The 12,601-nt window shown below is 43.3% G+C and overlaps 1 protein-coding gene across 1 annotated transcript; it reads left to right on the forward strand.

Moving 5' to 3' along the window:
* The first annotated feature begins 284 nt into the window (after window positions 1-284).
* Window positions 285-12,352, forward strand: DEPDC7 (DEP domain containing 7). Its single transcript, XM_053390352.1, has 9 exons — window positions 285-405; window positions 2,617-3,010; window positions 7,347-7,477; window positions 8,788-8,977; window positions 9,378-9,592; window positions 9,825-9,967; window positions 10,792-10,917; window positions 11,013-11,091; window positions 11,972-12,352. Exons 1-9 carry the CDS (start codon window positions 333-335, stop codon window positions 12,190-12,192), a joined length of 1,572 nt encoding a protein of 523 aa, XP_053246327.1. The 5' UTR covers window positions 285-332; the 3' UTR covers window positions 12,193-12,352.
* Window positions 12,353-12,601: the final 249 nt, after the last annotated feature.

Genomic DNA, 12,601 nt, shown 5'->3' on the forward strand with positions numbered 1-12,601 from the left:
AGGTGGCTCACTCTTGGTTTCTCACTAGAGCTAGAGGAAGAAACGGGAGCCTTCGTGTGGGTGGGAGCGTCCTCTGCAACGCACCCCATGAGCACAGCAACCCGCTTTAGGGAGCTCTGGTGAGCGGTGCACCGTTGTCTTCGCCGCGGCGGCCAAAACTCCCTACGGTTGCAGTTCGGCTTATTAAAGTAGAGGGCGGGCTCCGCCCCCGCCGCCAACGCGAGCCAATGGGAGCAGCGCCTGCGTGCGAGCGCCGCCTATTTCCCCTCCGCGAGGTGGCCGGGCTGCTCCGCTCATTCCCGGGGACGCCGAGGCAGAAACCGGCAGGCGCTATGGCCAGCGTGAAGGAGAAGGCGGCGGCTTTGAATCTCTGCGCGGTGTACAGTCCGGCCAACAAGCCTCCAGGTAGGCGGCGGGGCGGGTTCAGGGCTGCTTCTTATGTTCTCCGGGGGGAGAAGGGAGACTGCGGGGCAAAGCGCCTCCACTGAAGGCAGGTGGGTGCCGTGGGCTCCCCGCCTCTTCTCGCTCTTAAGGGTCGGCTCCTATAAAGTCATATGCAAAGTCGCCTATCCCGCGTCCTCGCCTCCCCAATTTCGACCCGTGGGCGGGCGGAAGGCGCTTTCTCTGACCGGCCGCAAGTGGAGGCAGCGCCCGGGTCTGACCGACGGATGGACCTTTGGCCCGACCCGCCGCGGTTGCTCTGATGCAACCCCGTATCTTCTCCCTTCGACAGCTATCTCCTCTTTTCTGGGAGATGGTTGGCCTTAGCCCTGTTGGAAGGTCAGCCGAGCGGTCAACAGAGCGGCGTTGTTGTTGTTGTTTTGCTCTTATTCTGGAGGGGTCCAGTTGCTCGGGCAGAATCCTGTTTTATTATAAATTTGTATACTGCCCTTGTATACTGATCTCAGGGCGGATCTCAGCAGAAGAACGCATAATAAAAACAAGAACAAAACAAACCAATAACTCCTCCACCCCCTCTCACAAACACATTTGAGGTTAAAAATGTTAATTATTGTGCCTAAGGGCTAGGATGGCGTGGACTTACCTCATCCCAGCTCTGGTAGGTTTGCTGTTTCCGGACCTGCCCCTGGGCAAGCTATCTCTCTGTGTGTGGTTAGAGCTGGTGGCCTGTTCAGGTTGGCTGGAGTCGCTGAGTAATATGCAAGAAGCCTTTCCTCGACAGAGGAAGCTTTACTTACTCACATTTCTACATTAATTTCATAAAGTGCTTTCATTCCCTCGCTTCCTGCAAAAGGTTTGTTCTGTCTCTCGTAACTGAATGCTCCCAAAAGCCGGAGGCACTATTCATCAGCATATTGGGTTCTTTATTAATGTATAGCCATGGATAAATTGCTGTTTAAGTGTGATCAGCTTCATGCTGGCTGTGTGATCCCTATGGAAGTTCATATATGTAAATCTGCAGGAGCTGGTCTCTTGTGGACTGTCTTCCAGGAGAGGAAATACTTTCCTCCCAGTTTGGGTAGTCTTCTGGGAGGCAGCCTTGACTCCAATGTTGTTAGCAAACAAAGCTTTCCTTGGGGTCTGTTTGGCAACAAGAATTAGAAAAGCTGTAGTGCTGTTGGCTATGGTATGGTAAGATTTTTTGTTTTAAAAAAGGAACTGTTTTTTTTTTAATCTCGGCAGAACTACTCAGGCATTTGAGTTTACTGGTCTGATACGAACAGTACCAGTAAGATTTAGGTGTTCTGGGGGCAGCCTTTGCATCCTCCAGTACTTGACTATAAACATTATGGTCATAGGCATAAAAATTTGATGGGTGAATGTACCAGGTGTGTGTGTCTCAGGCATTTGTTTTAATAATAAAAAAGACCGTTCTGTGCTGATGGCTTTGCTGTAATTGTAAAGTACAAGTAGTAACCATAACACATGCTTTCAAAATACATCTCTCTCTCTCTCTCTCTCTCTCTCTCTCTCTCTCTCTCTCTCTCTCTGCAACTTTAATCCTGAGTGGATACAAGAGCTTTTACAATCTTGTGAAGAATCATGGTCACCTGTAAAATACCTTCTTTCTCTTTCCCTCCCCCACCTCAGGAATTTGAAATGGCAGCCTTGCATAGAAGAATCTAGGGCAGGTGTGGGCAAGACTCTCCCACAAAAAGTATCCCACAAAAGTTTCTCAGTGAGAAAATGAAGATCCCCAATATTGTCAGTAATTGACTGACAGCTGCTTTATAGGGTCTCTGTCTCTGGCAGAGAGACATCTTTCCCAGCCCTGCTAACTGATAGCATTTTTATAGTTACGGGGACATAACTGTTATATTCCCTTGAGTCAAGCCTTAGAGCAGGGTTGGGGAGCCTCTGTCCTTCCCCAGATGTTAGAGTCCCAGAGTCCATCATCCCTGACCATTGACCATACTGGCTGAAGTTTATGGGAGATGGAGTCCCACTCCACCTGGCAGGCAAAAGGTTTCACATCCCTGCGCTAGAGACCTTGTTAGCTAATGTTGCCAGTAAAAGGGCTCCACCAATATTTCCATGGGAAATGATGCACACTTTTGGAAGTGACTCCTAAAAATATTGGGTAGGTCCATAATCTGTTTCCAGAACACTCACTGAAACACAACCCATAATACATCTCTTGCATTGCGTGTTTAGGTTTCAGCTTGGCACAGAGACCATTTGGAGCCACATATGTCTGGAGCAGCATTATCAACGCACTTCAGAGCCAAGTTGAAGTGAAAAAGCGGCGTCAGAACCTGAAATCTTTTAACGACTGTTTTATTGGCTCCGATGCAGTAGATGTCATCTATGCCCACCTTCTGCAGAACAAATACTTTGGCGATGTAGATATTTCCCGGACTAAAGTTGTGAGAGTGTGTCAGGCACTGATGGACTACAAAGTGTTTGAAGCAGTTTCTACCAGAGTCTTTGGAAAAGACAAACGGTCTGTGTTCGAAGATAGCAGCTGCAGCCTCTACAGGTTTCCAAATGCGTGTAACCAAATGGACAGTCCGTTTGGAAAAGAGTATGGCCGGACTGTGCATCAAAGGTTAGTACCAAATGAAGATATTTGCCATGTTTTCTTGTTGTTCTATCTTGAAAGCAGCCTAACCCTAATCAGACTTACTTTGAACTTGAGTGTTTCAGTATTAATTGGGACTTTCTAGTTGTAAGACAGGAGCCTGGCAGTCCTATCTTATGTGCTCATTTGCTTAGAAGTCAATTCTGGTTGCTGCTGTGGATGTATCTGCACATCCAAGGTAATATACACACACAGAGAAACATACATACATGCATACAAATAAATAAATAAATAAAAGCAAATCCTTCTTGAATGGCCCTAAAGTCAATAGAACTTAATTCTCTATATGGGCTGCAATCCAAAGAACTGTGTATGCAGCTTAAAAGGTTAGGAGGGAGGACGTCTTGTCTATGGAAGTAAAAATGGTAAGCATAAGTTGTTCCACAGTCAACAACTGAGGAAGATCTACTTTAGCTGAACTCATGGTGGACTTTGCTTTGATCTATCTCTGCAGCTTTGTGCACCAACTCTGTACATGTCACTGTCACTATCTGGCCAGGTGCCTCTGTGGATGTGGAAAGGGACAGTCGGCTCCCCCTACTTGTCAGAAAGACAAGGTGATTGGTGCTGCTATTGGCCATCTGACTAAGGATGCGTGAGCACAGCCCTGAATTCAGGATGCCCTGGGAATTATGCATGCAGCATCAATTTTTAGGAGTCCTCATCCAACCAAGGGATGCTGGAATTGAAGCTAGTTTCCATCCTTGCTGGATGTCTATGTCTGTCTCTCTTAAATGTATATTTTGCCTTTCAGCGTAAGGCTTCCACATTGGCTGATGATATCACTTTAATGGACAATAAAAGGACAATAAAGTCAGTAAAAGCAAAAAGCTGAACAGAAACAAAAAGGCTATGGCAGCAAAATTAGTTGCCTAGTATAAAAAAGCTTTTTGGACAATTTAAAAGCTTTAGGCACCTGGTAATGAAACTAACACACTAGGAACTAGTTACCAGCCAAGTTTTTTGGGGGAGTGTTCCACTGTGGGGATGCCACCATCAAATGGGCTCTGTCTCTGATGCCACCTGTTTACCTCCTGTTGCAGGGAGCATTCAGACAAGAGTCTCCAGTGAAGATCTTGCCAGGCAGGCAGGTTCACGTGGTTATAAATCTGTGTTTTAAAATGTCCCCAGGGATAGAAGGTAGAGCTGCCTGTAGAAGTCAATGGAGAAATTGTAGATTTCAATGTAGCAGGAACTGAATACCAGCATGTCTGCCCCAACCTAGAACAGCCGAGTGAGGACTGAGCATGCTCAGTGGACACAGAATGTTGACTGACTGCTGGGGTAAGAGGGAAGGGATAGGAACAGAAAGAACGATTTCATTTTTATATATCTTCCTCTGTCCTCCTCTTCTTAAGCTACTTTCTTCTGCCTGCCCCCCCCCCCCACAGAACCATTGCTACGGGGAAGCGGGGCTAGCTGGGTTTTTTGCCCTGGCTGAAACCTCCAGACGGGCACCACTGAGGCTCCCAGCCTGTGTGTGTTTGTGTGCATGTACGTCTGCAAAAGCGAGTGGTGGGGTGCCAAACTGGGTCTTTGACCCAGATGAAATAAAGCCTTGTTTTGCCCCTGCCCTTCTGGCCCACTTGACCTAGTTTTCAGTCAATACATTTTTGAAGATTGAGCATACTCAGTACTCATGGGGGTGGAGCGGTTTTCCTAACATTTATTTTGTACGTTCCCAAACCTTGGGATTTTCTCAAGTCTGCCGATAGCCTCTCTTTTTTGTGTCACTGTTGCTCCTCTTAGCGACATAAGTGATGACATTCGAACAATTGAATGTGAATTAGAATAAGGATATGATTTGAGATCAAGGCTGCAGTCTTATACCTCCTTTCCTGGGAGTGAGTTCCATTCAACTCGGCTACTTTTCAATAGTAGTAAGATTTGGATATTTCTGTTTATAAAACTGCGGTGAAGCATGACTACAAATGGGAAGAGGAGGGGAGAGTATGGTGTTATTTTCTAAATCCAAAAGTGACCATGAAAGTTGCAAGTAGCTGTTGCATAATAGTCCCAGCTAGAGAGAGAGGGGTCAATTTCTTCTTCTTCTTCTCCTCCTCCTCCTCTAAAAATTTATATACTACCCTATACCCACAGGTCTCAGGTGGCTCACAGGAGAAAATCACAATATAAAAAACACAAAATACATAAAATAAAAGCAGCCCAATTTACACTTCTCAAATGAATTTAAGTATGAGTAATTTCCATTGAATCAAGTACAATTCTTGGGTAGGATTTTGTTTGTATCATTCCAGCTGATGAGAGAGTGATGTATCTGAAGGCACATGCTGAAGACTCACTCACGTGGACTAATTATGATTACAGGGAGAGTTGTTCTTTTGGTCTATTATTATATGGGTGAAGTGGACATTCGAAATGTGTTAGTGTCATTTGAGAATGGAACCAAGGGTGGACACCAAAGTAGAATGTAAGGATGTGAGCTTATGTGTGTAATGTAAGGTGACTAACATGCTTCTAACTCTTAGGAGAAAAGCATACGATGCATTTAAACCACATCCAATGCCTTCTCCCAAAGAATCCTGGGAACTGGTTTGTTAAGAATGCTGGGAAATACATCTTTTGTGAGAGGGAAATGACAGTTCCCAGCATTATTTGGGGGAAGGCAAAAGCTTTAAATGTGTGGTGTGGATCTGCCCTTAATTAAAATTAAACCTGTTGACAAGCGAACTGACAGGCCTCATTTGGGTGCAATGTGCACAACCCTTGTGAAAAATGCTGAATATTACTTGGTTGTGCTTTACAGTGCAATCTATATATAGCCAGATAGAAACAAGTCCATTTGAATTCAGTGGTCCTTGTTCCCACTAACCTGGAAGTAGGGTTGCCTTAGACATCACACCTAAGCACCTTTGCTGGGGAGTAAATCCTATTGAACTTAGTAGGACTTACTTCTGAGTACACATAGTTTGGCCCTTTAGAAGCAGTGTTGGAAACTGAGATAGAAAAGCTAGGAGCCAAATGGCTCCTGGAACCTGGATTACAGGTGCAGAAACAGGATTGCTAGTTGCCATTCCCTCCCCGCCCTCAATGCAGTAGCACTTTATATTTAGTTTTTTGAAGTGCATGAACTAATACACAATTCACATCAGTGACACATTGTAAATATCACATTTTTAATGGCAGTTCTTAATTGGACACTGCAAACATAAATGGGGCTCAGCCTCAGCAATAGTGGCCAATCATAAGTATTTATAAATACGGGGCTGGGGCTGTGTGTCTTAGCTCAATATGTTACATCACAGCTTCAAGTAATGCAGTCACAGTTAAATATGTCCATTACATCAAACTTCTTAGAAGAAGAGGCCTAACAGCACAATCTTAGCCATTTCTACAGAGAAATAGATCCTACTGAAATAGAACTAGGCAAATGGGATTGGGATTGTAACAGATTGGTTTTGATACTCTTATGACAGGTCAATTAACATGTTGCTGTTGTTGTTTAGTCATTTAGTCGTGTCCGACTCTTTGCGACCTCATGGACCAGAGCACGCCAGGCACTCCTGTCTTCCACTGCCTCCCGCAGTTTGGTCAAACTCATGCTGGTAGCTTCAAGAACACTGTCCAACCATCTCGTCCTCTGTCGTCCCCTTCTCCTTGTGCCCTCCATCTTTCTCAACATCAGGGTCTTTTCCAGGGAGTCTTCTCTTCTCATGAGGTGGCCAGAGTATTGGAGCCTCAGCTTCACGATCTGTCCTTCCAGTGAGCACTCAGAGCTGATTTCCTTAAGAAAGGATAGGTTTGATCTTATTGCAGTCCATGGGACTCTCAAGAGTCTCCTCCAGCACCATAATTCAAAAGCATCAATTCTTCGGTGATCAGCCTTCTTTATGGTCCAACTCTCACTTCCATACATCACTATTGGCAGAACCGTAGCTTTAACTATACGGACCTTTGTTGGCAAGGTGATGTCTCTGCTTTTTAAAATGCTGTCTAGGTTTGTCATTGCTTTTCTCCCAAGAAGAAGGCGTCTTTTAATTTCGTGACTGCTGTCACCATCTGCAGTGATCATGGAGCCCAAGAAAGTAAAATCTCTCACTGCCTCCATTTCTTCCCCTTCTATTTGCCAGGAGGTGATTAACATAAGGGACACTAATGTGTATTCAGTTATCTTGAGCATGTATCTCTTTGGTTCATTTTTATGTTTGAAGCGGAATGTTTGTATTTTTTGCCCTTCAGTTGAGTAGTCATGAATTCAAAGCTCACTTGTAGAGACTATCGCTACCAGGACCTTTCCGGCTGATGAGCAGATAACTTGAATAATCAATTTTTCTTTCTTCAGACAGGAGAAAAGAGCATTACTTAGCATAACACCAGTGAAATCAGGAAGCTTGGAGGATCTCTTGGAAAACTTGAGTCTAACGCCTGTTAGTTCCTCTCAAGTAAATACCTCTCCAAACTTTTCTCACCAAGGTAAGTGATGCGCAAACATCATAGTTGCTTGCACCCAAGGGAAGGAATGGATGTCTTGTTTTAAACTGATGGGAACTTGCAAATTTAGCTCCTTTCCACTACCAAATACAGTGCTTAGAATAAAAGGAATACACTGTGGAGTGTATTTTCTTGACTTACAGCAGATGCCTATTGTCTCCCCATCCTGATAAATCGTGCAAGGCCAGCCTCTGACACTGACCCGCAACTGTCACAGGGAATAGAAGTTTGTGAAGTTAAGCTGGAGGGCCTGGTGATGATCAGTATAGACAAGCCCTCACCAGCTCAGTACCCATGGTGTGTTTTGGACTACAACTTCCATCAACCCCAGCCAGCATGGCCTAGCCATTTGCTTATCCAGTGATGTGCTGCTGTCTGCCTTCTCTCCCCAAGCTCTTTAGACTTTAGCTCTTTAGACTTTAGCAAAACTATCACAAGCAATAAAGGGAAGGGCTGACTGTGGTGGTTTTGAAAATGGCATTGCCTCACATTTTTTACCTGTAGTGGCTAAAAAAACTTTTATGTATTACATTTATTATGTAGCCACCCCAGAATAGAAGTTCCCTGGATGGCTTACAAAGCAACAAATAAAATAAGTGCATCATAAAACAATAAAAACTATTTCAAATTATTATTTTTTTAAATGAAATTCAGTTTAAAACTCAGATTTAAAGCTTAGCCACCAGTAGTGCAAGTGTTCAAACCTTTTCATTACCTTTAAAATTTAGCCGGGTTTAAGAAGGCTTGGATGTGTTGCTGCCACTATTTCATCTTCATTAATGGGAAAACCCAAAATTAGGGTTGTTTTTCTGTAATTGAAAATTTAGTCCTGATTAGAAAATGCAGCAAGCAGACAAGTTCTTGCTTTTCAGTTCTGGAATCCTTGAATGTGGCAGAGGCTCTTGAAGCTAAGGAATCCATTGTTCCAACTCTAAAGTCTTCAACAAGGCCTCCTTTCTTTACGCATCCTTATTAGCATGATTTATGTGATTGGATTCCCTGTGCAGCAAAGATCATTCGCAAGTTCCACAGGAAAAAATGTAAAGCATGTTGGCTATGTCCAAATGCTTGCTGTTCCCTGCATAAATTGCTGTTGGTCACCTTCCTTTTACCCTGATAAAGTACACTTGTAAGTTGATAATGCATTAATAAGGAAGCAGGTCGCTTAAGTGTTCTTTCAGTGAAGTATTAAGTCTCTTAGGCTAAAAGACAAATACTGCAATAGCAAATTACTCCTTGACCCCTAAATAACTTTAGCTAACTGGATCTTGGCATTTGAATTGTGCTTCTAGTTATTAACGAAGTCTGGAGAGAGCAAACAATTACCCGCCTCCTGCAGCTTATAGATCTTCCACTTCTTGACTCTTTACTTGAGTACCAGAAGGCAGGATCTAAATTTCCACAAACAAAGCAAGAGTCTGAATGTAACATCACAAGCAACTACCTGGACCGAGAAATTCTGAAAGCATTCGGAGACTCTCAGTAAGTATGTATGTTGATGAACAGGAACACAAGAAGCTGAGTTACAGACTAAGTTTACTTTTACCTGCAGGCCAAATAGCATCTTTAGAGGCAAGTTTATTTTGGGGGGAAGGGGGAGGGTTTGGACCAAGAAAATAGTGTGCCGGAAAGGTTACTTTTCCTGCCTCTGTGCTGCAGTTCCCATTTTAACTGTATTCACCTCCCATCCCACCCGCAAGGTGCTTTGATCTTTTTCTTAAATGCCACCACTGAAGATCTTTCCTTCATCTCTCTAGTCACACCTAGCTTTGGCCCTAAGCTATTACTATGACTTCAGTGGGTCTTGGTTATGGACAGACTTTACCTGGAGTAGGGCCCATGACTTTGAAAATATAGAGACATAGGAATTTTCATTTTCTAGGACGGATGAATGGCTGTCGGCAGCAATAGACTGTCTGGAGTATCTGCCAGATCCGATGGTGGTTGGTGTGAGCCGTAATTTGCCTGAGCAGCCTGACAAAGTACATTTTGGGAAGCTGCTGCTGTTTGATACCATTGGTAGATACTATAGCCAAAAGAAGGAACCACTGTTAAGTCATGCACCCGAAATCCACCTGGGCATTGCAGAGCTGCTAGGTAAGTGCAATTGGCTTCCAAATTTCTAGATGACTAGCTACATTCTTTATCAATGTATACAGACATGTGGAGTGAAAACTCTTGTAAAATGCATACTGTACTGTACAGCTCAATGGTAACTGCTTTTATTGGCAAACTTAACAAGTTTGTGGTGATGGGGAATTGTCGGTATTTAAACAGAACAGTAATGTTGGGTGTTAGTCATAAACTCCATCGTTCTTCTTTGTTCCAGTTAATGGGAAAACTGATCAAGCTTTGGAAGCGATTCAGCTCTACTTGAAGTTATTGGATAGTACAAGAAGAGAGGAGTTCAGGAGACTACTCTACTTCATGGCTATTATCGCTCAGAATTCTGATCTTAAGCTCCAAGCAGAGGCAAGTGTGATCACTTAGGGCCCCTTCTAATGTAACCTTCAATGACATGTCAGTCTTTGGAGCAGAGCAGTGCCACTAGGCTAATGTTGGAAATATGAGATTGCTATGGTGGGAGCCCATGCCATGATTCCTTCCCATGGTGGCACCGTCCTTTAGAGAAACTGAAGCTCTGAAGTGGGAAGGAGCCAGAATATGGGTTCCTCCCACGTGACCTTGGGTTTCCAGTGCTGCTAACCAATGGATCAAAGAGTCACACTGCAGCAGTTTCCACACCACCAGACAGAACATTGTTTTAATTTACTTTAATATTTTATATATATTTTAAATCTGAGCCGGGACCTTATGACAAAGAGTAGGTAAGAAATAGTGGTTAATAACAATAGTAAGCAATAATGATAGTTAACAATGATAAAAAATAATGGGTCGTTTCCAGTGTGACTATTCTGCTAGCATAGTATTTTCCCTTTCCCGTCCCCTGTGCACCCTCAAAATCGGCTCCAGAGGGTTGGAGGGAGCCCCTGGAGCAGATTCTGAAGGTGTGCAAGGAAAGGAGAGGAAGGAAAAGTCCACTTGCACAATGGGAACTCTGTGCACAGTGTTGGATACAACCCCTAAATGACCAATAACAATAATACTGGGATGATTTTAAGCAGACTTATGCATAAGCTGTGCTGAACTCTATTAGGCTTACTTCACAAATTAAGTAACTTGCATTCACATAATTTTCTGTAGTCTTACAAAGCAAACTATAGGAAACTTGTGTTTGAAAACAGAGTAAGTAAGCAGGGAAACACTCCTTTAATCATTTCCCCCCTATTTTGTAGAGTGACAACCGGATGGTTGTGAAAAGAACTTTCTCCAAAGCCATAGTCAACAATAAAAGTTTATCTAAAGGAAAAACTGACCTTCTAATTTTGTTTTTGGTGGACTACCAGAAAGATGTATTAAAAGTAAGTGCCTTAAACCTTGTTCCCCTGCTGTTGCTTGTTACTGAATTATCTTCCTAAGTTTTAATGACTAAAAGAAGCTGTTGCTTTTCTCCAAGATCCCAGGGACGTTGCATAAAATGGTTAGTGACAAGCTTGTGGCTATACAGCAGGGGAAAGATTCCAACCTGAATACAGGTAACCATGTATTTAATAACATTTAAGTCCTTGGCTGGGGAATCGGTGGTCCTCTACCTGTTGTTGGGCTACAGCTCTCATCAGACCTGACCATTGGCCATGCTGGCTAGGACTGATAGGAGCTGAAGTACAGCAACATCTGGAGGGCCACAAGTTTCCACATCCCTGTTTTTGAATCACTTCTAAAGAAACCTCTGGCAAAACCTGGAAAAATCTATCTTAATTGACTCTACCATTTATTTGAACGTAGTGATAACGAAACTTGGTAAGGCATGGGTTGGGTTAGTGATGCATTGGGGCCCATTCAGCAATGTGGGTCTATGAAAATGCAAGCTAATTAAGTAGACTGAGATGAAAGCAGTTGTGAGATGGTCAAGAGCATGAGTGGAAAATCCCTGGTCCCAATTTTTTTAGCCATGAGATTACTAGGTGGTCTTAAGCAAGATATTCAGCCTACGTCCTTTATCTGTAAAATGGGGGTAATATTGGACAACCTTCCAGAGTGATATAGGGCAAGGGTGGGGAACAGGATCCAGCTTAGGAGGGGGGCAAATTCTGAGGCCTCCCCCCCCCACATGTCACTTTGCTAGGTAGGTAGGGCTACCCACCTGTCAGTGGCCTGTTGTCGTGTTACATCTGATAACATCAGTATGAGGGAAACATGAGAATGTGTTCCTGTTGTGGTAGGGATCAGCTCAGCTCAGAAGGTGTGGGGCCATGTGGGGAAGGGTGGAGGGAAACGACTTCACCTTCACAAGCCAAATTAGGATCCCTGGCAGGCCAGAGGCTCCCCATGCCTCTGCTCTATGAGAATACTGTATATCAATGACAAGAGTTACCACTATACTTTTATGAATGGTTTTTCATGCTTGCTTTTTAGGATATACTTTCTGCCAGCAACTTGACAAAAGTGAGTATCACCACAGTGCAAAGAAGACTACAAAAAAGGAACTTGTATCTTTGCTAAAATCTATTGATGAGGACTCCAGTCTCTCTGCCAAAGAGCGGAAGAGGTTGCTTGATCAATTCTATGCTAGTAATCCAGCCATCTTTTTGCAGTATTTTCATGACAGAGGTACTGATGGAGGTGTCGAACTTTAGCTCTAGAAGGATTATTGGGATACTAATAACTTTTGGAAGCACTTATTTTGTATCTTTTTAATTTTTTTGTATTGTACTTAAATAAAAGTGGTTTTGTGATATGGAGTCCCCATGTAATAACATTATTTAAAAATAATTAAAGCTTCTATTTAAATCTTAATTGTTCAGATTCTTGATTAAAAAATAATGGGGTGGTGAGGGAAGTTTGGGCCAGTGTATGAGTTTTTAGCTTTGTTCAAACACTATTGGAAGCTCCTGAAAACTAGACTTTATTTGGTGAATATAATTTTTGCTCCTGATTGTCAGATCTCATTGCCACTGGACTATAACAACCACATGGTTTCTCTGTGTAACACAAGGCTGTTGGATATATATATATATATAACAAGATTGTTATTTGTCCATGACA

Source organism: Podarcis raffonei, chromosome 1, assembly GCF_027172205.1.
Source record: "Podarcis raffonei isolate rPodRaf1 chromosome 1, rPodRaf1.pri, whole genome shotgun sequence".
NCBI classification, from domain to species: domain Eukaryota; kingdom Metazoa; phylum Chordata; class Lepidosauria; order Squamata; family Lacertidae; genus Podarcis; species Podarcis raffonei.